Source organism: Stigmatopora nigra, chromosome 10, assembly GCF_051989575.1.
Source record: "Stigmatopora nigra isolate UIUO_SnigA chromosome 10, RoL_Snig_1.1, whole genome shotgun sequence".
Classification (NCBI taxonomy): Eukaryota; Metazoa; Chordata; class Actinopteri; order Syngnathiformes; family Syngnathidae; genus Stigmatopora; species Stigmatopora nigra.
In genome coordinates this window covers 1,558,561-1,585,000 of record NC_135517.1, presented here as the reverse complement: position 1 = coordinate 1,585,000, position 26,440 = coordinate 1,558,561, and the positions used below count along the sequence as shown (strand labels likewise).

The following is a 26,440-nucleotide window of genomic DNA, read 5'->3' as shown; positions in this document are numbered from 1 at the left end:
GAAAAAAAAAGCCAAAAAAACCCCTGTTAGAAAGTCAAAAAACTATTAGTAGTAATAGTAGTTGTGTTATTCATCCACTAGAGGGAGCTCTAGTAATATTAACAGTACTGACATACCTCGATAGTATAAGTCCCGGGAGCCAGACCCCGAAGCACGCAGGTGGTCCTGGGTTGCGTCGCGTCCTGAGAACACAAATTTTTTTTCAACTAGAGGACAAAAACGGTGGCGGTGGCGTACGGAGGCGGCGTACCGGCTCGCAACGGCGAAGTCCGAAGGGCCCGTCTTGCCGCAGCTTGTAGTAGACATAATAGATACGGAAGGCGAAAGAGGGCGGGGCCCGCTCGAAGCTGACCCGGAGTTCGGCGCCCGACTGCCGCACGCTCAGCGTCTTGGGTTTCCAGACTGTGTGGGGAAAAGATGCGGGATTTGGACCGGGTTCGCCGGATTGGTGACGGCCAATCGGGGACGAGAACTCACAAGGTTTGCATGCCGGGTTTTCCCAGCCAAGCAGGACTTCGCAGGCTGAAAAGAAGGGAAAGATTTTGTGCAAAATAATAGAAAATTTAAGATGGAATACTCATTTCAGGTACCTAAGGGTCGGAGGTTCGATTCCGGGGATGAAAAATATGGACCCTACAGTCCTTTCTTTTTTAAACTTGCCAGATTTAGGTTGCAGCGCTACTTTAGTGACAAGTTAACTTCAAGCCAATTCAGAAAAAAAGGCCTTTTTTGTAACATTTTCCAGCATAGGAATTAAAATGGATTCTTACAGTTGGTCCTGACGAAGGAGGGCGGGAAGAAGCTGTCGTTCATCAAGGTGGGGAACGGCACCACGCGCACCATGTAGTCCGTGTCGAAGCTCAAACCGCCGAATGGCTGACTGCTCAACTTCTACATGGAAACCAGTTTTTGAGGAGGAATCTGGCAACAAATTGGCGTTCCACTTACGGTGTTCTTGTAGGAGAAGTTGAGCTGTCGTGGTTCTTTCAGGACCAGATGTTGGCAGCGTTTCCCTTCCGGACTCTTGTCCTCCAGGTAGACCCGGAAGCCTTTGATGTGTTCGATCCCTGGGTAAAAAATAAAATAAAAATAAAAATGTGGGTATGAGGGGAGATGAGATTCACATGGCTTGTTGCTAGGCAGATTTCAAAAGTGAAAAGATGACTTAAAGCAACTTTGAATTATTAGAAACGGTTTGAATTTGGTCGGAATTGCTTTGAGACCCTTGAGCTCAGGTGTCAAAGTGGCGGCCCGGGGGCCAAATCTGGGCCGCCGAATAATTTTGTGCGGTCCGGGAAAAACTAGCTCAAATAAACATTGTTTTATATCTAGAAATAACGGAATATTTAGGGATTTTGATCCAGTTATACAAATACAATTTTTAAAAAAACTATATATTATATCTAAAATGGTGCAATGGGCCAGATTTGGCCCGCGGGCCGCCACTTTCACACCTGTGCCGTTAAAGACGGTGAAACTTGCTCACTTTGGCTGTTATCAAGATTAAAAAAATTATCTAAAACCAAAACTAATACATCCATATATTTAAACCATTTCCTAATCTCATTATTCTGTACAAAAAAAACTTCCTAGCAACAAAATCAAGGCACTTAAATTGTTTATTTTGGGTAACGCATTGACCCAAGGCCTTCTTCGTCTCATAAAAAATGCAAATAAACGCCTTTCAAGTGCATTTTTTATCTCGTAGGAAACATTTCCTGTTAGTGGGCATGTGTTCCTCATTTATCTTATCTTTTTTTTCTTTTTTTTTTCAACCCATGAAAGCGTGACGCCAGAGTTTGGAACGTGGAAGGAAAATTAGATCAAGCAACATCTTGACCACGTTTTTGGGAAGTCGTCGAGGGCCCGAGTTCAAGGCCGACCAAGACGAGGACGAAGACGCCGACGGACGGATGGACGCGGACGGGGAGGATTTGGGAAAAGTGCCCAGGAATCTGCCCGGGGACGGAAAAACCTGTTCTGCGGTCTGGATAATGAGAACAACGTGTCCTGTGCATGGAAAGCTCCCATTACAAGAGGAAAAGAGCCTTTGGTGTATGTGTGTGTGTGTGGGGGAATGGGGGGGGATGAAAGAGAGTGGGAGGGGCCACAGGTGGGGATCCAAAGCCGGTGGACAACGAGGGGCTTATGGGCGAAAGGACAAGTCGGGGAATTCAAAAGGAGAGGTCGTAGTTAGAAATCAAAAGGTAGATAAAACAAAAAGGAAAATTCAACAAATCAGGGAAAGGCAAAGTGGTCTGTTGCCGGGCAGATTTCAAGATGGAAAAAGGTTTTGAATTGCGATCAATTTTGACAACTTTGGTTAACTTTGTTTTTAGTTTAGTTTGGAGATTTTTGTTGTTGGGCAGAATTGTTGGTGGTTTTAATTGGATTGAGTTGTTTGTAAAGGAAAATTTGGAGTTTTATTGTCCTAAAAAATGTTGTTAGTCGAGATAGTAGTGGGTTTAATTTTGCTCATACATTTTTGTTTTCCAAGTTTGTTAGTTTAATTCTGTTGAAAATCCACATTTTGAGGTCATTTTTTGGATGATATATTTGTTCCTAGGCCAATTTTAATTTTGCTCAGATGCTTCTGTTGCTATGCAGAATTGGGAGTTAAATTATGACAGAACACCTTGTTGCTAGGCGAAACTGCCAGTTTAACTTTGCTTGTGCATTTTGGTTGCCGGGCAAAAATTTCGACTTCGGTTACCGGGTAAAATTGCGACTTTTTGAATGACTTTTGGTCTGTTTCAGTTTGTGGGAAAAACAAAGGCCTTCCTTCACTTTCCAAACCAGAAGCTTCGGGTTACAAAAAAACGCACACGCATTCCTCGCCGGTCAATCACCGCCAACCAAGACGCGTCGGTCAGGTAAACGGCGTACCTAGCGGGCTGGCGGCCCAGTGGACCAGGACTCCGGCTCGACGGTCGCAGGCCAGGTGCGTGAAGGAGACGTCGGCCACTTCGTGGATGACGTGCTTCCCTGGGGGGGAATTGGACGAGCAATCTGGGGGGGAAAAAAACAACATGGTGGACATTAGCGGCATAAAAATAACCAGGCCGGAATTCCCGAGGCAACACATGGATTCTTTGTGTGGTTTAAAGACAAAGCTCAGATACGACTGGCTGATCTGCTTTCATGGAGGTGAAGAAGAAGAAATGGAGGAGGAGGAGGAGGAGGAGGATGAAAGGGGGGGGGGGTGCTGGGGCTTAGCGAGGACGAAGGAACTCGGGCGGATGCGACACGAGTCAGCGACCAGCTTCTGAAAAGACGAGGGGAGGAAGGCGGGGGGTCATGTTCAGGGCCGGAGGGAGGTCAAACATGTGCTAAGCTAATTAGCATCACGTTTGGCAAATGGCAGGAAAGAGAGGCTAAATAAATCCAACAAATGTTAGCAAATGACTTCAGGCAGGTTTTTTTTGTGGAAAAAAATTCAGCCCCGGACACACGTTTTGTTCATCAATGTGAAATTTGGTGGACATGTCTATAAGGCAAGGACGCACGAAAAAGTCTCTTGGGGTGGTAGCCTAACTTGAAGAGGAAGGCAGCCATTTTGCTTTGAAGTAGTCATTGGACACCAAGTCGTGTCGTTCATAGGGTCGGAAAAAAATGCAGCCCCGGACACACGTTTTGTCCATCAACTTGAAATTTGGTGGACAGGTCTAGAACCCCAGAATGCACAAAAAAGTCTCTTGGGGCGATGGCGTAACTTGAAGAGGAAGGCAGCCATTTTGCTTTGAAGAGGCCATTAGACACCAAGTCGTGTCCTTCAAAGCGTTGGAAAAAAATTCAGCCCCGAACACCCGTTTTGTCCATCAATGTGGAATTTGGTGGACATGTCAAGAATACCAGAACGCACAAAAAAGTCTGTTGGGGCAATGGCCTAGCTTGAACAGGAAGGCAGCCATTTTGCTTTGAAGTAGGCATTGGACACCAAGTCGTGTCCTTCAAAGCGTTGGAAAAAAATTCAGCCCCGGACAGACGTTTTGTCCATCAACATGAAATTTGGTGGACATGTCTATAAGGCAAGGACGCACAAAAAAGTCTCTTGGGGCAATGGCCTAACTTCAACAGGAAGGCAGCCATTTTGCTTTGAAGCAGCCACGCCGTTGAAATTTGGCACGTTTCAAGTTTTTGCCGATGTCATCACGCCCGATCAAGCGTGACCGACGCAATGGGTCAAAGGGCATCCCGCCTCCTTCCCTACGGCGACACCGGCGCCTGCGCCTTCTTCATCCGAGGGGGCGGCGAGGTGTGTCGGGCGCACGTGAGCGGACCGCCACAAAGCCTCATTGTCATGGAAAAAGCAGCTTCCTCTTCACATTTTGGGGTCTCTCATCTTTACTCCAAAGATCCGTGACCTTTGACCTCCACAAATTTCCTCCTCTCAAATTTCTTATGGGTTGTTTGCCGTGATTTTAAAAAGTGAAATGGCCCCCCAAAAATGGTGTTTCCTATATTGGCTGCCAGTGACAGTGAGGGATAAAAAATGTAGTTACAAAAAAGTGCAGAAATGTTTTAAATTAACTCCCAAGTGCAAAAAAAAAAGCACTAACACAAAAAGTTGACTCCTCCCACTTGGCCTCTTTTGTACTTTAGTGTGTTGAAGTCAAGTTCTTCGCCTTTTGTCCGTGACCGCTGGCTTTTTGGTGGGTTTAAATGTGGCAGTTTGTGTTGAGTTTTGTATGAAATTTTAAAGTTTTTATTCATTTCAAGATGTTTTTTTTTTAAACTTGATTAATTTGGGATTTTATTTGCTATCATTTGGATTGTTTCATTAAGAGATGATTGTATGGCATCATTTTTAAAATACGAATATGACTAATATTCAGTTTTTGTGTTTGGATTTATTGAAGTATTTATGGATTTTATTGATTTAGAATAAATATTTGACTTTTTTGTTATTATACCAGGTGACATTGTTTCTCTTGATTGATTTCCCCTTGTTTCCATTTTTTTCTCATATAGACTCATTAATTTACCCATTTAAATATCATTTTTGGATTACATTAATCTTCAAATATCGAGGCTTCACAACATTGCAATTTTTTTTCTGGGACCATTTATTTATTTTATTTTTTTATTTAACAATGTATTTAATTCCCGACATTTTATAAGACAAAAAAATCCAACTCACTGTCGCTTCTGAGCGTGACAGCCAACTTGCGACTTCCTTCTGCTCCGGACTGCACCTACCAAAATAAAAGACAATTACACATTCATTACCATGTGAAAAAAGAAGTGAAAATAATGGCTAAAAATGGCTGAAAATTGACAAAAAATGTACAAAACAGGACACAAAATACAAAGTTGTATATGTCTAGTCATATTTTTGATCCAAGATGGCAGCCCGCATGGGTGCAGTCGCTCTTTGCTCTTCACCCCCGATTCTGTCATTATTTGAACTTTTTCATGCTAGCGTTTTTCCACTTTTTTCCCCCCACACGCGATGGCGACACCTCCCCGAGCACTTTATTTTACGACGTGAACCCGCCGGTCACGCCGCGGCGAGCTCGTTAGAGGTGTCGGACGTCGGCGAGGTGTAGCAAAGCGACGCAAGCTAGCACCTGAAAGCCATCGGACGCACGCCCCGCTGAGCGAGATGCCCATTAGCCGCCGCCCCCTCAACGGCGGGCGCACGTGTTTGTCGTTAAGGACCGCCACGCCAGATTTGAACCATCAAACGAGCCTTTGATGCAAAGGCGCAGATGCCATTAAAGCGCCACGCCAGAAAGGATGAAGAGGCCATTTGCCACCAAAGTCAGTTTTTTCACCATTTGTTGTTTTTGGAGTTTATATCTGTGCAAAAAAAATAGATTATTATGCAGTAACAACAAACATTTTCTTTTTTTAATTAAAAAGAAAATGAATTAAAATAAGAGTACACATGAGTTTTGGAATAAATATATATTATTTTTCAAATTTGGTTAAAAAATAGAAGAGGATAAATAGTAATAACCGTTTTATATACAAAAATAATCTATGTTTATGATTTTAATATGTACATAAGTAACATTTTTTTAAAATATTTTCTTCCCCTAAACAGTATTAGTAGAAATAAAAAGCTAAAATGGGAGGTGTGGTGGGGGGTGCAATGCCCCAAGCTAACGAAAGCTAAAGCTAGGCGGAATTTCCCAAGGGAATCCCCAAAATAACTTCCCGAGCTAATCGCGCAGCTAATTGCGGGCGCAATTGTCGGATCAAACGGAGGATGCGACGGGGGAGGGGAGGAGAATCTGATTAAACAGGAAGTGCTTCAATGATGTGCGTCCATTTTGTTTGCCCACTTGCTTCCAGATGTGTGCAAAGCAGGCAACGTTTGGCGGGCAAACATCCCCAATCATTTTCTTTGGGCTAATTGTCAAGGGCTGCCGGTGGGGGGTTTGGAAGCTTTGGACCAAAATGGGCCACTTCTTGTTCAATTCTGGGCAAAGGGAAGGAAGACTTTTGCAGAGACCTATCATAATAAAGGAGGGGTCACCCAAATTTATCAATGAAATCCATTTTTGGGGTTGCTAGTCGTCTGGGCTATTTTCTGTTCGATTTTAGGTGTTGAGACTATTTGTGTTTTTGTTTGTTTTTAAAGGTTTTCCCTTCAAAGTAACATATTTGTACTCCCTATTAAAAACATGAATATGGAGGCGAAAATTGTGAATTGGCGGGCGGCTTATACGCGAGAAATTGTAAAATTCAACGATTTTAAGGCAATTTTAAGGGTGCGACTTATACATGGAGGAGGCTAATATGCAAGTAAATACAGTACATTTAAAAATGAATATATTCAGTTACAGAACTTTTTTTATATTTTTAAAATAAAAAAAACTGAAAACATTTTTTTTACCAATTTTAAGGGAAAGATTCTGAAAATTATCAATTTTAAGGGAAATCCATCAAGATTCAGACCATAAAACATGAAGTTAAAGCATGCAATGTATTTAAGCGGCCGTTACAAAGTGCTGTTGGCGGTCCAGTTGTGGCCCGCAACCCGCCATTTTGAAACCCGAGATGCACATGGATGTGTGCAACCAAAAAATAAAAGAAAAAGTGAGATCAGCAGCTGCGCAGGAGGAATTAGTCTACACAAAAGTGAGGTGCGACAAAGCAACCTGAAGAAAGGAGTGTGTATTTGTGCAAAAGTGTGTATGTGTATGTATGTGTGTATATGTGTGTGTGTGTGTGTGTGTGTTCAGCCAAGCAAAGATTTCCCACCAACAGGAACAAAACCTGCAGCTTCCACCTCCTGCTTGAGTGCTCCTCAATAACGGCACCCCAACCGCCGACTCCTGCTGAACTCCCCCCCCCCCCCCCCCCAAAAAAAAAAGCCACTCCCCCCCCCCCCCCTCTCTTGTATCTGGGGACAAATCCCTTCCATCCAAGGAAGAGGAAATGGCCTTGCGCTGGGGACCCAGGAATTGTTATTTATGATCGCAGGTCTGAGTTCGATCCCAGGTCGGGCCTCACTTTGTGATGTTGTAGTGGTCTCCAAGCCGGGCTTGCGTGGGTTTTTTCCAGGTACTCTGGTTTCTGTCCACATCAGCAAAACATGCATGCTAAGCTAATTGTATGCTAAATTTTGCCTAAACCTAATATTTGGATTATTTTTTTTTATAAATGGATTAAAAGGTCTGAATATTCAGATTTTTATAGATCTAAAACTGTTTTTTTTAGCTTTTTATATATTTTTAGATTTAACTAACTGATTTTTTAACTAAAAACTGAAAAAATCATTAAAAAATGACAATTATTGATTTAAAAGGGGGAAAATCAGGAATTTTAATACACATCTATACTCATTTTAATTTGATCGTAAAACAGAAAGTTGCCACTCATGATTTACTTTCCCGGGCCGCACAAAATGATGAGGCGGGCCAGATTTGGCCCCCAAGCCGCCACTTTGATACCATAAATTTTAAGGTCTCAGCTGGGATAGGCTCCAGCACCCCTTCCTACCTTTGCAAGGATAATCTTTTAACAGTGAAAACATTGTGGCCTTAAGAAATGTTATCTTAATCATGTTGCCAAGGAGAAAAATACCCAGAATAATAATAATAATTGGCGCTCAGTTTTCCCCATGACAGAAAAAATATAGATAAATATTAGGGGAGGGGAAAAGCACACGCAGGCGTACCCGGTACCTGGCTGGAAAAGTTGCGATTTCCAGCTGGGAGGAAGCGTAGCCGTTTTCCCCCGGGTGACCACCAGATGTTTTACACACATACCGAAGAGAGTGGGGGTTAAGGGGGGGCTTTTGGATTTAGGAGTGGGTGGACATAGGATCGCCCAAAAAACACAAAGAGAAGTTTTTTTTCTCTCATGGTGGTGGGGGCCGGCGGTACAGGTACAGGTGAAAGGCAGGAAGCGGGATATCCAAGATGGGATCTAAGCAGGGGGAGGGGCCTGTTTAAAGATGAGAAGCTTTCCCAGAGAAAAAAAACAATGCACTACAAAGATGACTTACTCCAATTCCATACCTCAATAATTTCTCTTTTGTTGTTTTTATCATGTTTTTACATTGTTTGCACTTTTTAAACCTGATTTACGCATTTTTTAATTTATTTGGCTATCTATACCAAGGTATTTTTTGCAAACGTTGGATTTCATAGCTATTAAACGCACTTGGTGTCCAATCCAATTTGACCGGGAGGGTCTATTTACCACGAAATGGAGGGCAAAAAGTAGGATTTTCCCAATTTTTAGGTCATCGATGTCTTTAAATCCGGTAGAGAAATGAGTCGAACTAACACATCGCCCCCTACAGGCCTGGCATGACAATGACATCAATTATTTCATTTGCCCTACACATAAGAACATTTTAACAACTGATAAATAACCGTGTTATATAATGTAATTTCAGGTCGAAGGGGGCGTGGCTACAGGAAGGAATAAATCGTGAGTGATAAACAAATCCAATTACCTCATTTAATAAAAAACATTTGTATTTCTTTCAACAATAGGTAACAAAATATGATTATCAAACGTCATTTATACACATTTTAAAAGGTATTTAATCAGAAAAGTAAAGACTGTCTTCATATTAATTAAAAACAAAAAATCTAGGCTACGGGAATTAAACAAGAATTATGACAAACAACAAATTTGCATAGCAGCGACCAATCTTGGAAATCAGCAAGTATATAAACACGAATCAAAGTTAAAAGATAGTGGACAAAATCACAGCAATAGTGTCTAAATTTCTCATAAACTGAACCATTATTAGAATGTTTTTAGGAAAAAGAAGATATTTGGGTCGACAACTTAAAAAAAAAAACAAGTTCGGTCGGCAATTTTCTTCGTCGTGTTTTATTTTAATCGATTTAACAGAGTTAAAACACGAACGACACAAAGCCGAATTGAAACAAAGACTCAAAATTAACTTAGTGACCATTTTAAAATACAACCAAGAAATCTACACGTTATTTTACAGTAAAAAAAAAAACTCGCTTTAAATGGCCATTTTTTTCCAAAAACGGAATTCGGCATGAAGCTACTTCAAAGGCACCGACAGGTAAACCGAGCCGGGCGAAGGAAGATTAACTTTCCAATTCAACCGAGATAACCACAATTCAACTTCTTTTTTCACCACGAAATAACTTTAAAACTTAAGAAAAGTAAACAAAAAAGTTACCAGTAGCATAAAAACGCAATGACACCTGAAGTGTTGACGTCTAGCTAGGTTGACAATTGACGACAACAATTGTGAAATGTCGCTAGTTGTCGACTTTTTGTTTTCTTTTTGTTTACCTTGAAGCCGCATCGTTCAGGGTTGTTTTTCTTGTTGCTGGGAAGCGTGGTGGCCCCGCAAGAAACATTCCAGAGGGCGAGTAAAGCGGGGAGGCAAGCGGAGAAGGAGCGAGGAGCCGCCATTCCTCTCGGGAGTCTCCGGAGACAACTTATGAGGGAGAAGCGCGAATGCTTGGCCGACCCATGCGCCGGCATGCCGTACATAATGCGCCTGCGCACGAACAAAAACATGCGCATGCGTAATGTGTTTACACAGTGCGTAAAATAGCAGTAGAATAGCAATTTATAAGGCTTGGGCCAGACAGATGGAGTTAGTGCTTTATTCGTCTTTAAAAACTTTTTTTTGTCAAAATGACAAACGTGAGATATTAATAATGAAGCATATCTTTACAGTCCAACAACATGGCGTTAAAGGTAAAGTGCCCAAGTTTCAACACCAATGAAATCATCAGTAAACTTTTTTCCCTACTTTCAGAAACTTGTTTTTTAAATTTTTATTTCAACAGAGCTGTAAAACTGTCAAAATTGGATGTAATATTTTTCAAATGTATCTGAATTGACAGAAATATTTTTCCTTCTTATTTAATATGTAAGCAAGCAATTATAGTGTGTTCTATTATTTATGGTATTTCCTGCACATATTTGTGAGTATATATTTGTACAATAACTATTTCAGTTTTATGATATATTTTTGTTTCATTTGTTATTTTATGTTTTTTTCCCCCCAAAATATTATTATCTTCAGACCAGTTTGGGGAGAAGTTTCAGGTGTCCAGTAATTTGCCTAATCTGCCACAAGAGGGCAGCAAAAACGACAGCGCCAAGATCAAGATGAAAGACCTGCATAGCTAGATTTTAAATACATATTTATTTTACAGCGCTGGGCTGTGATGACATCTTTTGATCACTTTAAATCTTTGAATTAGGTATGATATTATTTCTGATTAATAATACACAGTTATTTAAAAGTTCTACCCTATGGAAACCTTTTTCTTCACTTGACGATGAGATTAACTGATATTTACCTCAAGATTAAAATTTGTCACAATTTCCCAGCCCTAATTATTCTTGCTACTTTCTAATATATCCCTGCAATGAAAATAATAAAATGAATATAAACAGTTTGGAAAGCAAAATGGACGTTTTTACCTGTACATGAAAATTAGGGGCAAAAAAAAAAAAGATTTAGAGTCAGCGGTATAAAAAGCATTTTTGGATACATGGACTAAAATAAAAGTCAGTGGGGAAGTGTTTTTTTTCAACTCATCCTCGGATGGACGGTCGGGCGCCGATTCCTGAGTTGGTACCCGTTGTTAACCGGCGTGGCTAGGCTTCCGACTCGCCTGTTTTCTTGCCCTCGTCCCCGCCGCCTCCGGCGTCGCTGTCGTCTTCCGATTGGCTGTTGCTCAGGACCACAAATTGCCCGTCGGCGCCGGAGGAGTTGGCGGGACGACTGGACGCGGCGATGAGGCGGCTTTGCTCCTCCAAGTCCTGGAGTACAGCCACAAATAAACAAATGCTTCTAAATATTATTATTTAGCAAAAAATATGGCACCTTCTCAATCTGTCTCTGCTTGCTCAGCTCCTCCTGTTGCTTCTCTTTGGCTTTGTCCTGCTCCTTGCGTTTCTCCGCCGCCTCGCGGTCCTGTAAAAGTAGGTCGAATCGTTCCAAAACAATAACATCGTTCCGGAACAATAGCATCGAGCTAACACACACACAACAATGATAGCTACAGTATAAGCATTGACAAAGCTGCTATGCTAACATACAGAAGAATGGCATTAAGCTAACGCTAATAAAAAAGAGTAAGTGGAGTAAGCCGCTATGCTAAGATACAGAACAGCATCAAGCTAACGCTAAGAATTAAAAGATAGCAAATAAGCGTTGACACAGTTGCTTTGCTAACATACGGAAGAATAACATCAAGCTAATGCGAAGAAAAAATGATAGCTAGAGTAAGCCGCTATGCTAACATACAGAATAGCATCAAGCTAACATTAGGAAAAAAGATAGCTAACGTTAGCGTTCACAAAGTCAGTATGCTAACATATGGAAGAATAGCATCAAGCTAATGCTAAGGAAAAAAGCCAATGTGTTTAAACTCACCACGGCAGAATGGAGGGCAATCTGCTTGGCCAACTCGATGCTGTCGCAGATCTGAAAGCAAAGTACACATTCGTCTTGGTTCATTTCCACGTCTAGAGTTCGACCGGGTCCAACCTTTTCGCCGTCGTCGTTGGACTCTAGGATGTAGCAGACGGCGCGGCCGGCGGCGCCGTGCAAGACCAAGCCCAAAAGCCGCTTGTTGTCCTGATGGGACGACGACTGGAGCACGCTGGACACGGGGAACTGCAACAACATATCGGTTGGAAATCGGGAAGCCAGCCTAAGCCGGATCTCCTGGACTCACCCCGAGTCGGGTCACTTGGGTCTGGGGGTCGATGAGTCTGGAGAGAAGGGGGCGGGGATTTCTTAAAATTCTCATCATCAACATCATTATTACCGTATTTTTTTCGCATATAAGCTGTATTTGTAACTAAAAAAATGATGACTGAATCAATATGTTTGTATTCCGGCGAGGGAATTACTTGAGGGTGTCGCAGGTGACCAGCAGGTGCGACTCGGTCATCCTGAAGATGTTGTGAATGGCACGCGCCGCCAAGATCTGCCTCATAGTCTCGGGGATGACGTCAGCCGACTCGGCGTTCTTCACTTCCACGCAACCAAGGAAGCGGACGATGAACAGCTGGTGCAGAATTGAGTCTGAAAGACACCAAAAGAGAATTGAAATGCGTCTCCAGGCCACGGGGGGGCGACGGCGAGATCCCGAGCATACCTTGGTCGTCTTCCGTTCCGTCGCCGGACTCACCGAACGGGTTGCTTCTTCTGCGGGGAAAAAAACAGAGAATGTTGAATAGAATAGAATTCTCTCAAAAAAATAAATAAAAACCGCAAAACCTGGAAATATTCATAAAAAAATATAAAAGATATCTAAGTACTGTTTAATATCTAAGTACATTTGAGTGGCGACCAAAAGACCGGGGACCAAACGTCCGGGGACCAAACGTCCGGGGACCAAACGTCCGGGTACGGAACATAAGGGCTCTCTCAACATGAATGAATTTGACTGAAAATTGGTCCAGAAAAAGAATTGATGGCATACCTGCCAGTCGGCGGCGCCGTTTTGCCGTGTCCGGCGTTCTCCTCACTGACGGGGGAAATGATGTCAAACTGAATGGGCGTCTCCGGGGCTACTAGGGCGTCCAGGCAGAGGGCGGGCGACGACTCGGAACCCGCCGAGCTGATGCTTCCCGTTCTCACGGCGCGGATCCTGCGGTCCAAACACAAAAAATAAATTAATAAAAATCACAAAGTACAGTGACAAAATAGACATATATACATATATATGGTCACTGGTGGGGTCGCGACCTGGCTGGGCGGGCGCCATCGTGTCTCTGCTGGAAGGACGGCGAAGGAGTGACAGCCCGGATAGCCGATTGGTTGACTCTGGCCGCCACCTCTTCGGCGTTCTCGCTCAGGTAAATGCGCCTGGAGATGTTGTTGACGGTGGCGATCCACTGGAAGGGGCACAAAATGGCGCTGGGAGAAAGTCTCGTGACATCATTGGGAGTGGTCTCATCCCTCCACGCTCACCTCCTCGCAGTCCTTCCTGCTCTCTGCCTGTAGGATCGCCGTTCTGGAGAAGAATAAAATATCTAAATATCTATCTTAAAGCGAACCAACCCGAAGCATTCTCGCTTTCACTTTTAGCGCCTTACTTCTTGCCGTCAAAGGCCGTGACCTGGAAGCAAAAGCGCCGGTCGTCGCAGTCGACGGCCATGACGGAGGCGTTGTCCAGATCGGTCACCAGGCCGCCGGCCACCTGGCCCCGCCCCTGCTGCATCAGATTTCCGCCCTGCGTGAAGAAGTACTGGCGCTCCCACGACGTGGACACCAGGCCCGTCCTACTGCGGAGGGACGGACAGACGTGGGTTGGGGAACCGTCCCACAGACCGAGTTTTTCTTTAATACTTACTTGCGAATGTAGAGGTAGCCCTGTTTTTGGGTGAGGTTGCGACAAACGGGCGAGTGCAGCGGGTCCGGGTCACAAGGAGCGTAGAGCGCCTCGCATGATCTCTCCATCTGTTCTACGCTCTCCTGCATGCGCTCCGTCTCCCTCTCCATCTCGCGGCGCACGCTGAGGGCAAAGGAAACGTTGGTCAGTTCACAAAATATGTTTTTCTGTAGCCGAGATGGCCCCTCCCACTATTTTGGTCTGTCACTAGTAAACATCCAATCCATTTGAGGTAAAATAGTTGAGAAATAAGATTGTGATGACTTTATTTTAATTTCGCTGCTATGACTTTGATAGGAATATTGCCCCTACCAACATGGCCGCCCTGATTTTTTGTTGTTGTTAGGGATCACAACGGGTGTTTTGGTTTTTCTGTCGGGAAGTTCAATAAATTTGAAGGAAACGTTTTTTTTTCTCCAGCCGAGATAGCCCCACCCATCATTTTGGTCTATCAGCGTCCAATCATTTTGAAAAAGATTGGACATCTGGTGTCACTGACTTTACAAAAGCTGATGCGTTGAATTTAATAAAAATAGGGTTGAAAAATAAGATTGTGATGACTTAATTTAAATCTCACCGCATTGACTATAATAGGAACATTGCCCCTACCAACATGGCCGCCCTGAAGTCTTTTTGTTAGGGGTCACGATGGGTCTTTTGGTGCTTCTACTGAGAAGTTCAATAAACTTTTCCATTTCTCGTCGTCTAATCCATTTGAAGTGGGAGGGAGTCAACCTATGCCACCCTCCCGCTTCAAACTGATTGGACATCTATGGCGGCTTACGACTGGTCTCCTCACTTCTGTACGCTGGTCCCAATAGTGGCCAGGAATTCCTCCCACTGCTGGCTGAGGTTTTCCGATCCCATCTTGAAGAAACTAATCTGCAGAGAAAAAAAATATATATTTTACTTTAAAAAAAAAAAAAAATCCCGGCGGCCATTTTGGGGCAGCGACCTGCGCCTGCATGTAACCCAGCAGCGGCTCCAACAGTGCAGTCTTCTTCTTGTATTGCAGCGTGTTGAGGGAGCAGAAGTAGTGCATCATGGTCTGGTGCTGCTTCTTGCGCGACGTGTACACGTCCTCCACCGCCTCGGCTCGCATCTGCGGCATCCCCGGCCAAGCGTGTGGGTTTCCAGTGGGTGACTTTGCGTGTTTTCTCGGGCTACCTTGTCATTGTCCTTCCTCTTGGATAGGCGACTGTATCGATTGATGGCCGTGTCGTGATCTGCAGAGACCACAACGCTTCGGGTGAGGAGCTCCCTCTAGGGATTTGATTTGACATTTTGGTGATATGAAATAGTTAAATTAGAAATATAGATATTACTGTTTTTCTGAAATTGACAGAGATATTAAGTTGCACAATTCTCACATTGATTTAAAATCCGTCTCAAATATGCTGGGGGGGAAAAAAAAGATAGGATGCACTTCCACTCCCATCTACTAGAGGGCAGCAACGTCAACGCTATGTATTACATTGAATTAAATTGAAAGCTCTTGTCATTATACAAATACAATGAGATTTAAAGCTTTCACTAGAAAGTGCACAAATAACAAAAAGCTGATATTGATTATTTATTAATAACCTGTTAGTTTGTTATTGTTATTTGTGCACGTTTCTACTTATTTATGTCGTGGACTACTCATTTATTGATTACTTATTATTTATGTATTATGAATTTTTATTGATTAATTAAGTCATCAATGAGTAAGTAGTCACCATAATAAATAAATAAAAAATTAAAAAATGTTCTGGCTTGGCATTTTTCATTTTTTTTAATTGATTAGAAACCAAAAACAAACATTGTACGTTAAAGTAACAGTAAAAAAAGGGACTTACCATCACTGGACATTTGGAAGACTTCCTTCAGTGTAAGAATCTCTACACAGACAGAATTATATGATATTTTCCCATGTAAAAATAAGTTGCGAGAAGATATGACGTTCAAGTACCCTTGAGGTCTCTCTCTTTGAACTGCGTTATGGGGAACATCATGGCATCAGCGAGCTGGGTGGACAAGACGGCGTGGCACGAGCTTAGCTGCAGAGAACAAGACGATGATTGGACGCTTGAACGTGAAGTTAAAAAATGAATAATAATAATAATAATTTTAAAAAAGATGACAAACCACCCACCTCGTCAATGACTTTGGCAAATTGCTGCAGGGTGGAGCTCATCACCTCGTCGTCGCCCCCTAAAGGAAATCGCTAGCAATACAGAACAATTGCATTACGTTAAGAAAATTTCGTCAAAGACAGATTACGCCAAAAAAAATACAATGTTAATGATGAAAAAATGTTAAAATTGCATAAACAATCATCTTTTAAATAAATATATTTTACAAAAAAAATCTCAAACCTGTTTGTCGTATTCTTTAAGCAGGCGAGAAGTGAGATGGGTCGCGGCGCTCAATTCGTTCTAAAAAGTGCAAAATGTTAGCAAGACTTCTCGATGCAATGTACTCATACGTGTCTTTTGGTTTACCTGGGCATCGTAAATCCTGTGCATGGCCTGATAAAGCATGGTGCAGTAGTCGGACATGACAGCCGTGTCCTCCTCAAAAACTCCCAGCAAAGAACGTGTCTGAAAAAAAAAAATACAATAAATTATTTACAAGATGCCATTTTCACATATTTTTCAGTCACTTCCTTGTTAATTCACTGACCCAATACATCTAGCGTCATTAATGTTATTGAAAATTAGAATTTACAGCCAGACTTTCCACTTTAAATCCATAAATGTCTCATTTTTACATTTCTGATCACTTCCTGTTGATTTTGGGGCATTTCTGCCTCAATTCATATTGATTTAGAGACACTAGTTTTTCCCAGTATTCCGTTTCAGTGTTTCAAGTCCTGATATGCTAATTACAGTGTGGCTAATGAATTAGCAAATTATATTCTATGAACAATGGTTCGTATAACGCCGTCAATAACAGTCAATGAATTAGTTAAAAGTAGGAAGTTAGGTGACGTCACCGGCACAGGTGTTGCTTGTCCACCCATTTATTACACAGTAACAAAATGACATGCCCATAAAAATAAGAAAACAAACGTAAATAAGGAAAAGACCCTTGTCGTATGGGTGACAATTAGCTAGCTCGTCGCAGCTTCGTAATGAAAACCGCAGTTAGCATGTGGCTAGCTGTCGACAAATAGAAATATTAGCGTAGCGTCAAGCTAGGACTAGCTAGCACGTAAGCGTAAAGCTTGACAAGTCAGTGCGTCTCTTTTTTCTTTCTTATTCACCTGCGGGCTGTCTTCCAAAGTCTCTTCGATGGGTAGCTTCTCTATCCCGGGCATGGCTGCTGCTTGAAGATGGGTGACAACAGAGTAGGAAAAATAGGAGAAATTAGCCCGTCAACTCCCACTCTAGAGATTTTTAGAGGGGAGGCAACGCGGAATTGACCACAACAGCCAGAGATGTTTTCGCTTTGGGGCCAACTGGATTCCGATTGGACAGATGGGAGCGTCGTAGATAATGATTGGAAGGAGGAAATGTGCGAGCTTTTGATTGGCTCTTGGTTTTATGGGAAACTGCGCCGTTGTGGCTCTAACCAGGAACAGGGCGACGCAGAGCCAAAATGGCTGCGACCGTGAAAGAAAGTTTCGTCTTTTTACTCGTACTAAAAGATATATTTCAACAAAATGTAATACACTGTTACAGAAAACAAGGACTCAAAACAAAATTAAATAAAGCCTAAAAGAAAATGAATGTTTAAGTATGAAGTCTTGAAAATCGAAAAAGTTCTTTCTATTATTGTCAACATAAAAACAAAAATAAACAAATGCAGGAAGTCTCCATATAGATGGTCAAACATTTTATTAGACTACTAATAAGTCACGAAAACATTTTTTCATTAAAAATAAGGGAAAAAAGTGTATTGTTAATTGAAATGATCAAACATTTTACATCATAAATCATCCAAGTGGTTTTTGTAGTGGTTAGATTCTAACGTCCCTATTTCATATTTGCAAAATAATTATTTGTACACGACACCTTGTACAAAAACTTTGTTACATACACAGAAATCAAGGAAAATATTGTTAAAATATGCTTTTTTTCTTATAAATATAAAAGTGTGCATCATGTGAAATGAAATAAAAAATAATACCATTATTAATGCAATTTAAACGCAATTTTCACAAACTTCATTCAAGAAAAAACTGGACTGGAATGTTTTAAAATATTTAAATTTTAACCAATCATGCGGCATCAAATTATTCGTTGGATTAGAGTTAATTATTTTTTTCCAATTCTAGGGAATTACTTATTTAATTATGACAGCAAATCTACGATAATTATCAGGAACTTTCGTACTTTTCTGCAAAAAAATTGAATTAAAAAAATAAAACCTCCTTATCCATAAGATTTACAGAAAATAACATTTTAAAACAATACAATCATGAGTACAGTTTGACGATTTTTGTAATAAAAGGGCTTGTTGGATAAACTGGAGCACCATGTGGATATTTTTTCGAAAAATTATCTGCCAATTTCCCGTTCCACAGTATAAAAACATAAAATAAAAACAAAACATAAAACTATCATTAATGCAGTCAAGCAGCAAAACTTGTAACACAAAATGTTATTATTCACAATGCAAAGAGAATGAAATGCTAATGCTAACAGCTCATTCCTTACCATTGACGTCATTCAATGGTCAAAATGGTTAAAAAAAAACGTTTACGGAGACTTGCTACATAAACAAAGCAATAAAATATTTCTGTATTGTGTTTGTGAAATTTAGTGAGACTTCCTGAGATTTAAGGCATTTTCTGCTGGCATTATCATTTTATTTTAATTCAAATAAAATGTTAGTTTAGTAGGCCTAAAATAACTATTTGGCTGAATAATTTTGCGAAAATAAATTGATAGCGACAAGAAATTTTGACAAAACTTTCCTTATAAATTTTGAAGGATATTTCAGCAGAAAAAAAGGGAAAACTGGATTAAAAACTGAGCAGAAAAATCATGAATTAACCGGAATTGTCTCTTAAAAGAGGCTTTAAATTAATACATTTAGTACTCTAGTGTTTTAAAAATTTTAAACGTACGCTCTAAAACTTTTAAATGTACTCCTTGAATTTTGCTGAAACTTTAAACCGAATATATATCATCTATACATGTATATATATATAGTATACAGAATATCATTAAACTATGGTAACTCGACTATTAAACAGACTTGATATTACCCCAAATGACTGGTCTTGTGGGCAGGGCATTCCTTCCCAGTCTCCTAAAATTCTCCAGAGGTCGGGTGACACGGACGCAGCATCCCGATTGGCTACTGCATGTCGCTGGTGTGGTTGTGGTTGTTGTGCTGTTTCCTTTAAAAATATGAAAATAAAAAGCGCCCGGATGGGTCGCCCGGGTCCTTTGCATATTGCCATACGCAAACGGGAGGGTAGAAAGTGCACTTTAAAAGCAAAAAAAAAGATTGGCGGCATCCTGGCTCCTCGGTCAGGGTCCGTCGGGCTTGTGCAGGATCCCCCGGAGGTCAGGGGGCAAGGCCAGGATGACGGCGTCGATGTGAGCTCGCAGTTTGGTTAGCGTCCCGGCACGCACGGGGAGACGTTCCCTCTCCGCCTGAGCCAGTTTGTCCTTCAATTTGAGAAGCAGGTCCACAGTCTCCACCTCGGAGTGCTTCTGGACTCTCTGGCACAGGTCCTTAAAGAGACAAAAAAGGTCATTTTGGGGAAATGAAACACTACAAAAACCTATTCACCTCTTCGCAGAGCGCCTCCAAGTGCAGAGCCTCCAGTTTTTGCGTCATCTCCTTCCTCCTGGTGCGGAACCAGCCGTCGAAATTGGGAGATTTCAAGAAGTGCCTGAAACGCAAAGGGGGAGTAAATTGTTGGTATTTATTTTGGGTATTTATTCACTGCTGTATTTATTCGAGTAGAACGTGCAAAATTTGGTACCAAGAAACTGAAGCAAAGTTTGCGTGCGCAAATCCTGGTGAAAAATTGCACTCTGCCGGTGTAAAAGTCCCATTTGCAGTAGTTATGTATAACGGGAGACGTAGATACCGCCTTTGTCCGCCAGACGGCGACAAATTTTAGTTACAAATTATGTTTTTTTTTCTTAGTATGGGAAAATCTCTTTTAATCATTATGTGCCATATTAAAGTGGAAAACAGACAATATTTTTATATATTTTAGATTTTTAAAAATGATTTTTGAACTAAAAACACTGAAAAAATGATTAAAAATGACATTTATCGATTTAAAAGGAGGAAAATCAGGAAATTTAATATACATCTATATCTATCATTTTATTTTGATCCTAAAACAGAAAGTCGCCACTCATGATTTAGTTTTCCGGGCTACACAAAATGATGCGGCGGGCCAGATTTGGCCCCCCGGGCCGCCACTATGATAAATTTGGGATTCTTTAGTTTCTAATGAGAAGGCGGACATACCTGTAGAGACCGATCCAGTCCCCCTTGAGCCTGGAGGTGAGTTGCGGACCCGCTTTGTCCAGCGTCTTCATAAAGTCCTGCTGCACGAAGGGCCGTAGCGCCGGAGGACTCTTCCACGGGCTGATGGACTTCTGAAGCGGCATCAGGCCGGCCACATAGCGCTCCTGAGGCAAAACACACACGTGTCCACCCATCAAAAGTCCGGCTCGCCATTATCTTTGACGGGGCGGGCCGGGCGGGTGAGCTACCAGGGGGATGATGAAGCTCTGTGTCAGCTCCAAGAAGTAGCGCCGCAAAATGGCCGTCTGGGCCGCCGATGGACGCTTCTGGTGGATGCCCTGAGAGAAAAAATATATAATGTTTTAAAGATTTTTATTGATGGTGGCGGTTGGGGTAATGTTACAAAACAAAAGAAACTTCAGAAAAGTGAATTACCGCATTTTATCGCATATTAGCCGCTTCCGCGTATAAGCCACACCCCTAAATTGCCTTAAAATCATTGATTTTTACAATTTCTCTCGTTTTTATAGGGAGTACAAATGTGTTACTTTGAAGGGAAAATCTTAAGAAAAATATAAATTGAAAGGAAAGAATAAAAAGGGCAACCTTCTGTAGCTGCTTGATGATATCGTCATCCTTGTTGAGATAGGACTTGTACGCCGTGTACACACCTGAAAACAATCAGAATTCAGCCTATGAATATCTCAATCCAGCCGGTAGTGGAAATTTACCAGGTTTGGAGTCCAAAGTTTTCAGATTCTTCAATTTCTTCACTTTCATTTGCTTGGCCATGTCACCTATGGGAGATAAAAAAACTTTTAGCTTGGAACTTTAAAAAAAAGGATTGAACGCCAATATAATAATGTTCGATTATGGTGGCCATGTCTGGTCTACAATAACCGCGATATTTGAGGGATTACTGTAGTCGTCCAATACATTTAAAGTGGGAGGATTGCAGTGAATAAACATCCATTGTTTTGTTTTTTTGCATTGACAAAGTGGTGCGTTTAGGGCCCCTGGGAAATTACAGTTTCCCAAACGATAACCCCAATTGCAACGCGCAAAAACACAAATACAGTAATATCAGTGCCAAATATGGTCATAAATCCACGACCTTTTAAAAAATATACTATGTCAATTAAAAAATACTAATAATAACAACAAAATTGGAATCACCTGCTTGCTTGTTGTCGCCGATGCGGATGATGTGAGGCCAGTGCTGCAAAGTCTTGGCGAAGAATGGGTTGGTGACGCCGAGGATGACCGAGGCCCTGACAGAAAACAGGATTATTTTATCCTCGAGTACTTTTAAAACTAGAAAAAGTGTACGCTTTGAATTTGGGACCTACGGGGCCTGAGTCCTGGTGGTGTACTCCTTGAACTCGCTGTCGTGGATGGTGAAGTAGGGACGGAAGTCGCTGCAGTAGCGCAGGGGAGAAATGCAACTGCGCACACAGAGTTTTCACTTTGGTTTCTTTTTGGAACTATTTTCCACACTGTAAAATGTTTCTATTTCTAGAGATATTTGAGGTGTGTGAGTGGCACACCCACCTGACCAGGGCCAGAACGGTTTCCGCCGACTCGGCAGGAGAGGGCGCCATGACCACCAGGGCCTCGCCAAGCAACACCAATTCCCACAACATTTGGATGTGGAAGAAGACTGGAACAAAGCACCTGCACGTACACGCCCACATTTCATTTGGGTTCTGATGCGAGAAAAGTCCTGAAGGGACCGTGTCTTCGGTTTTGAGGTTCTCACCTAAAGAGGTCCACCTCGTGGATGGTGGGCAGAACGATGGACACCAGGCTGTCACCCTGTTGACAAAAAAAATTACCGTGAACACAAAAAATTGTATTATATATCAGTGGCACTGGAGTATAAGTCACATTTTTTCATCAATAACCAAAAATAAATACAGGTTAAAGCACCGGTGTCAAAGTGGCGGCCCGGGGGCCCAATCTGGCCCGCCGCCTCATTTTGTGCGGCCCGAAAAAGTAAATCATGACTTTCTGTTTTAGGATCAAATTAAAATGAAGAGTATAGATGTATATTGCATTTCCTAAATTTTTCTGGCGACTTATAGTCCGGGTGATACGGTTATGGATGCGTGAGTGTCATTACCTGATTTGACTGGACAAGTTGTGACGTCCCCGGTTTGTCGTAACAGGTGGGGATGCGAACCTGTATTTGGGGCGGACTTGTGTTAAAAAAAAGTGCGTATTATTATTATTTTTGAATTTTACATGCTAACCTTGATGACCACGCCCATAATGGGCAGGGTGAGGATCCTCCCCGGATGCGGCGAGGGCCAGCGGTCTATGTCGTTACAAGCTAACAGGGCAAAAGATATGTTTTTCTTGGACACTTGTACTTATTTTTTGATATATTTTTCTCCACCAACTTTTTCTTTCCATTTCGGGCATATTTCTGTATTTTTCCACTACAGTAATCCCTCAAATATCACGGACAATGGACATACCCGCCTCGAGACAAGGTTCGTGCTTCTCAAAGTATTCCGGAGCCATGATCTTGAGCAGCGAGTGGAAGAAGGTGACGTAAGGCAGTTTACTGATCAGGACTAGCGACTGTGGAACAAAAAACACAAGTTTAATGATTTTTTTTATACATTTGGATCCCCTTTTTTATTCACCTTCTGGAAGTAGCCTCTCTTCAGGGACTTGTCGCGCACTTGACGGAAATACACGTAGCCATAATAATGTCCTTGCTCCCTCTGTGGACACACAGTATACCTTTTTTATAACATTGCAGTCACTGAACTATCTTTATGGGTGAAGGCATTTGTTGTTTGAGATTTTAATATACACATTTTGTTGAAATATTTGGTTTGCATAAATTAAAAAAATAAGTCATATCTAATGAACTGAGTCTATTGATTGGGATTTTCTTGACTTTTATGCTGTGTGATGACCTTGAGACATGGCGGCGCGTCCCTGTCGCTCGTCTCCAGTAAGAAAGCCAGCGATGACTTCCTGTTGGAACCTTGGCGAAATCGGAAGCAGAATTGGGTGTCGCCCAGGCAACCTAAAAGCGCGGCAGAAAACATGCAGTCAGGCTAATGGCTAATTCCAAATATCTCTATCTAGAATAAAATCTTGAATATTCAGTTTTTTATAGATCAAAAACAATGTTTATTTTAGCTTTTTTATATATATTTTTAGATTTTACACAATGATTTTTGAACTAAAAACAGAAAAATGGATTAAAAAATGACAATTATTGATTTAAAAGGGGGAAAATCAGAAAATGTAATATACATCTATACTCTTCATTTTAATTTGATCCTAAAACAGAAAGTCGGCACTCATGGTTGACTTTTTCGGGCCACACAAAATGATGCGGGGGGCCAGATTTGGCCCCCGGGCCGCCACTTTGACACAGGTGATATAGATTATTATTATTTTCATTCTTTAAGAGAAAAAATAAACAACAACTTACCCGAGTTGGAGTCTGGGAAGGAAAGGTAGCAAATGCTGGTTTTCTACAAATAAAAACCACACCAAAGACAGAATTGACTCCTTGTGTGGACGGACCAGGACGTCGAAAATTGGACACGTCTCCACTCACCTCTTTTTCCGACAGCTTGGAATGGTGCGGATAGATCACCTGGAGGACAGAAAATTGCTCTTTTAACCCCAAAATAAAAACATTTAGTCACAAAATGTAGTTGTTCGGCTACCAATGGAAAAACAGCCTTAAGGGGAGTAAATCTACAGTATTCACAGAATAGTAGTTTACACAATTATCTTCAATTAGAACATATTTTGCAAATTACTTTTGAGCCAAGTCCATTTTTCTTTCTTTTAAATCCGAATTTGTACGTTTGACACCACTTTCGACTCCCAATTTAGCATTTACGCAGACAACTTCGGGAACTGTTTTTGTTTTGCCGCCCAGGAATTAGTCGGAGCCCAGAACATAGCTAACTTTTGGATCCCCTCCCTGGAGACTCATAGTTCTCCCGGCGCGCCGGGTGACCTCGACGGGTCTTCCCCTTACCTCCACCGCCTGTCCCAACTCCAGGTCAAAGCCCACCACGCAGATACAATGCAACCAGGTGGAAAAGCGGTCCCAGGGCAGTAAAACGGTGTTGCCCACGGGCTCGTCTTCGTCGCCCCCAGGCCCGGCCGGCAGCGTTATCTCCTCGGCCGGGGATATACTACTGGCGTCGTGGTCGTCCAGGTCGTCCGATTCTTCCACCGGTTCCCCCAATTCCTCCGGGCCTTGCAAAGCCATAACGAGCGGCCCGACGCGGACTTTTTTGGGAGAGAGACAAAGTGTTTCCGCCAGTGGCGAAAACAAAAATAAATGTTTATTGTTCTTGCGGGAAGACAAACAACAACACAAGTCAAGAGGCGCAGTGGCGCGATTAGCCACCTAGCTTAGCTCCCAAAGATGCTCCAGACGAGCCGGTGTGACGTCAGAAGTGTGCGTCATTACGCAGACGTTCCTGCGCAGTACATTACAATAAAGTGCTTGCGACTTTAGAACATCAAGTTTCATATTAAATGGGGGGTATATTTAATCATTTAATATACCCCCCATTTAATATACCCTCCATGTAATAGACCCCCCATGTATTAGACCCCCCATTGAATAGACCTCCATTTAATAGACCCCCTCATTAAATGGGAGTCCTTATTAAACTTTAATCGCATTAAACTCGTTAAACAAAGGTTAATTTTCATGTCATGTGGTCAATTGGCCACTAAAGAAGAAAGTGTGTAAGTTATCTCATGTGTCTCAGTGTGTTCACCATGCCACATAGGTTTTATAAAATGTTGTACAGTAATGCCCTGAGATACGAGCTAAATGCGTTCCAGGACTGAGCTTGTGTATCAATTTACTCGTATCATAAATCTGTCTTGTATCTCCAGGCGGAAATTTGCTCAGAATTTTCCCTACATCTCAAATTTCTCATAAATTGGCACACTCCTATGTCAAGGTATTATTCCATTGCTTTCTATATACTTTCATACAATTAATTCATTTTCCGAACTGGTTATGTTTAATGTAAATGAAGATAAAATGGCTTAATTCAAGTGCCCTCCCTGAGATCTTGATGCATTCACCCTCGCATTGCTGTGACGATACGATGCTCCCAAGTGGTATTGATTTCGGCTCCTCTTCCAGGATCTCAACACACATATTTATTGATCTCTGCAAGCATAATTTGATACCTGCCACCCACCTGGCTGTGAATTTCCTCACTCGTACAGGATGGAAGACAACAATTTCAGCATTGACACACCAGAAATAAAACTAGCAATTTGTTTCCCTGCCACAGATACCAAATGTTTACTCAAATGGAACAGTGGGCCAATCATTGACTACAAAATGCACTGCTTTTTTACCCATTGGCAGCCACCGATAGATGTCAAGTCAATTTGGACTAGGATCTAAAAACAAATGCCACTATGGGACTACAATTATACTACTAAGGATGCTGCACAATATGTACTGTTCGAGATTTGATTTCCAACTGCTGGCCAACCAACCCAAGATGGCTGCCAGCTACAAAGGCCACTTTGAAAAAAGAAGTGCTTGTTGGCCTTCCAATGGTGATGAAACACAGCCAAATTTTAATCAGCCATCTGCTGTGAATTAAAATTACTTTATTGCAAGTAGATGCCCACTTCATTTGCAGTGAGAGGGTGCAAGCGATATGTCTGTTGTCATTTCCTTGAGGAAATATGATCCTTACCACTTGCTGGTTGGTTTACAAGTTAACTGTCCTAGCATAAAAATCCATAGCAAATATGGACCTATTAATTTATCGTTTGCAGTAAAAAGATACTGCATTAAAATGCAAAGGGTTAATTTTGGAGGTGATGTTTTTAAGCTCCGCCTTTTTAATTGCTAAAGGTCACCCTATCTCAGAAACCTGGGTATCATAATAAAATATGTATCAGTTATGCAGTAGAAAATATGACCTGAGGGGGCGTTCACGTGTAATTTTTGACTCAACAAGTTGTATTTCCCATTATTACGACACACCATGAAGGCAGCATACTGCTACAATTGGAAGTTAACGACCCCTGCCCCCTTTTAAAATAATACAAATATTAATGAAACACATTTAAAACATTATAATTGGAATTAAATTTGCTTCAAAAGTATTAGTTTTAAAATAAAAACGTAATTTGCATCCGATATACAAATATGCGGCGGGAAT

General features: G+C 41.7%; 3 protein-coding genes across 3 annotated transcripts in view; all 3 read right to left on the bottom strand.

Annotated features, from left to right (window-relative positions):
* The window catches only part of il17rd (interleukin 17 receptor D), a 14,345-nt gene extending 4,409 nt beyond the window's left edge, over positions 1-9,936 (bottom strand). Inside the window, exons 1-8 of the mRNA XM_077726250.1 lie at positions 9,745-9,936; positions 5,141-5,195; positions 2,887-3,009; positions 949-1,067; positions 771-891; positions 478-522; positions 251-402; positions 117-182 (exon numbers count right to left, since the gene is read on the bottom strand). Of these exons, the coding sequence (XP_077582376.1) occupies positions 117-182; positions 251-402; positions 478-522; positions 771-891; positions 949-1,067; positions 2,887-3,009; positions 5,141-5,195; positions 9,745-9,867 (804 nt within the window). The 5' untranslated portion in view covers positions 9,868-9,936. The remainder of the gene's footprint in view (positions 1-116; positions 183-250; positions 403-477; positions 523-770; positions 892-948; positions 1,068-2,886; positions 3,010-5,140; positions 5,196-9,744) is intronic.
* Positions 9,937-10,050: 114 nt separating this feature from the next.
* On the bottom strand, positions 10,051-17,268 carry appl1 (adaptor protein, phosphotyrosine interaction, PH domain and leucine zipper containing 1). Its single transcript, XM_077727098.1, has 21 exons — positions 17,068-17,268; positions 16,304-16,402; positions 16,178-16,237; positions 15,955-16,026; positions 15,772-15,859; positions 15,659-15,700; positions 14,988-15,046; positions 14,776-14,922; positions 14,620-14,702; positions 13,782-13,943; positions 13,525-13,713; positions 13,400-13,442; positions 13,175-13,323; positions 12,909-13,076; positions 12,582-12,631; positions 12,334-12,508; positions 12,156-12,192; positions 11,966-12,094; positions 11,852-11,902; positions 11,300-11,389; positions 10,051-11,235 (listed from the first exon to the last, which is right to left on the bottom strand). Exons 1-21 carry the CDS (start codon positions 17,119-17,121, stop codon positions 11,071-11,073), a joined length of 2,112 nt encoding a protein of 703 aa, XP_077583224.1. The 5' UTR covers positions 17,122-17,268; the 3' UTR covers positions 10,051-11,070.
* A 356-nt stretch (positions 17,269-17,624) lies between these two features.
* Positions 17,625-24,687, bottom strand: dennd6a (DENN/MADD domain containing 6A). Its single transcript, XM_077727143.1, has 18 exons — positions 24,265-24,687; positions 23,833-23,871; positions 23,704-23,746; positions 23,177-23,289; positions 22,898-22,978; positions 22,727-22,832; positions 22,499-22,578; positions 22,369-22,428; positions 22,006-22,061; positions 21,798-21,920; positions 21,596-21,691; positions 21,423-21,517; positions 20,978-21,043; positions 20,853-20,917; positions 20,495-20,584; positions 20,247-20,410; positions 19,551-19,653; positions 17,625-19,492 (listed from the first exon to the last, which is right to left on the bottom strand). The coding sequence occupies exons 1-18, from the start codon at positions 24,499-24,501 to the stop codon at positions 19,286-19,288; spliced, it is 1,824 nt and encodes a 607-aa protein (XP_077583269.1). The 5' UTR covers positions 24,502-24,687; the 3' UTR covers positions 17,625-19,285.
* Between the last annotated feature and the right edge of the window lie 1,753 nt (positions 24,688-26,440).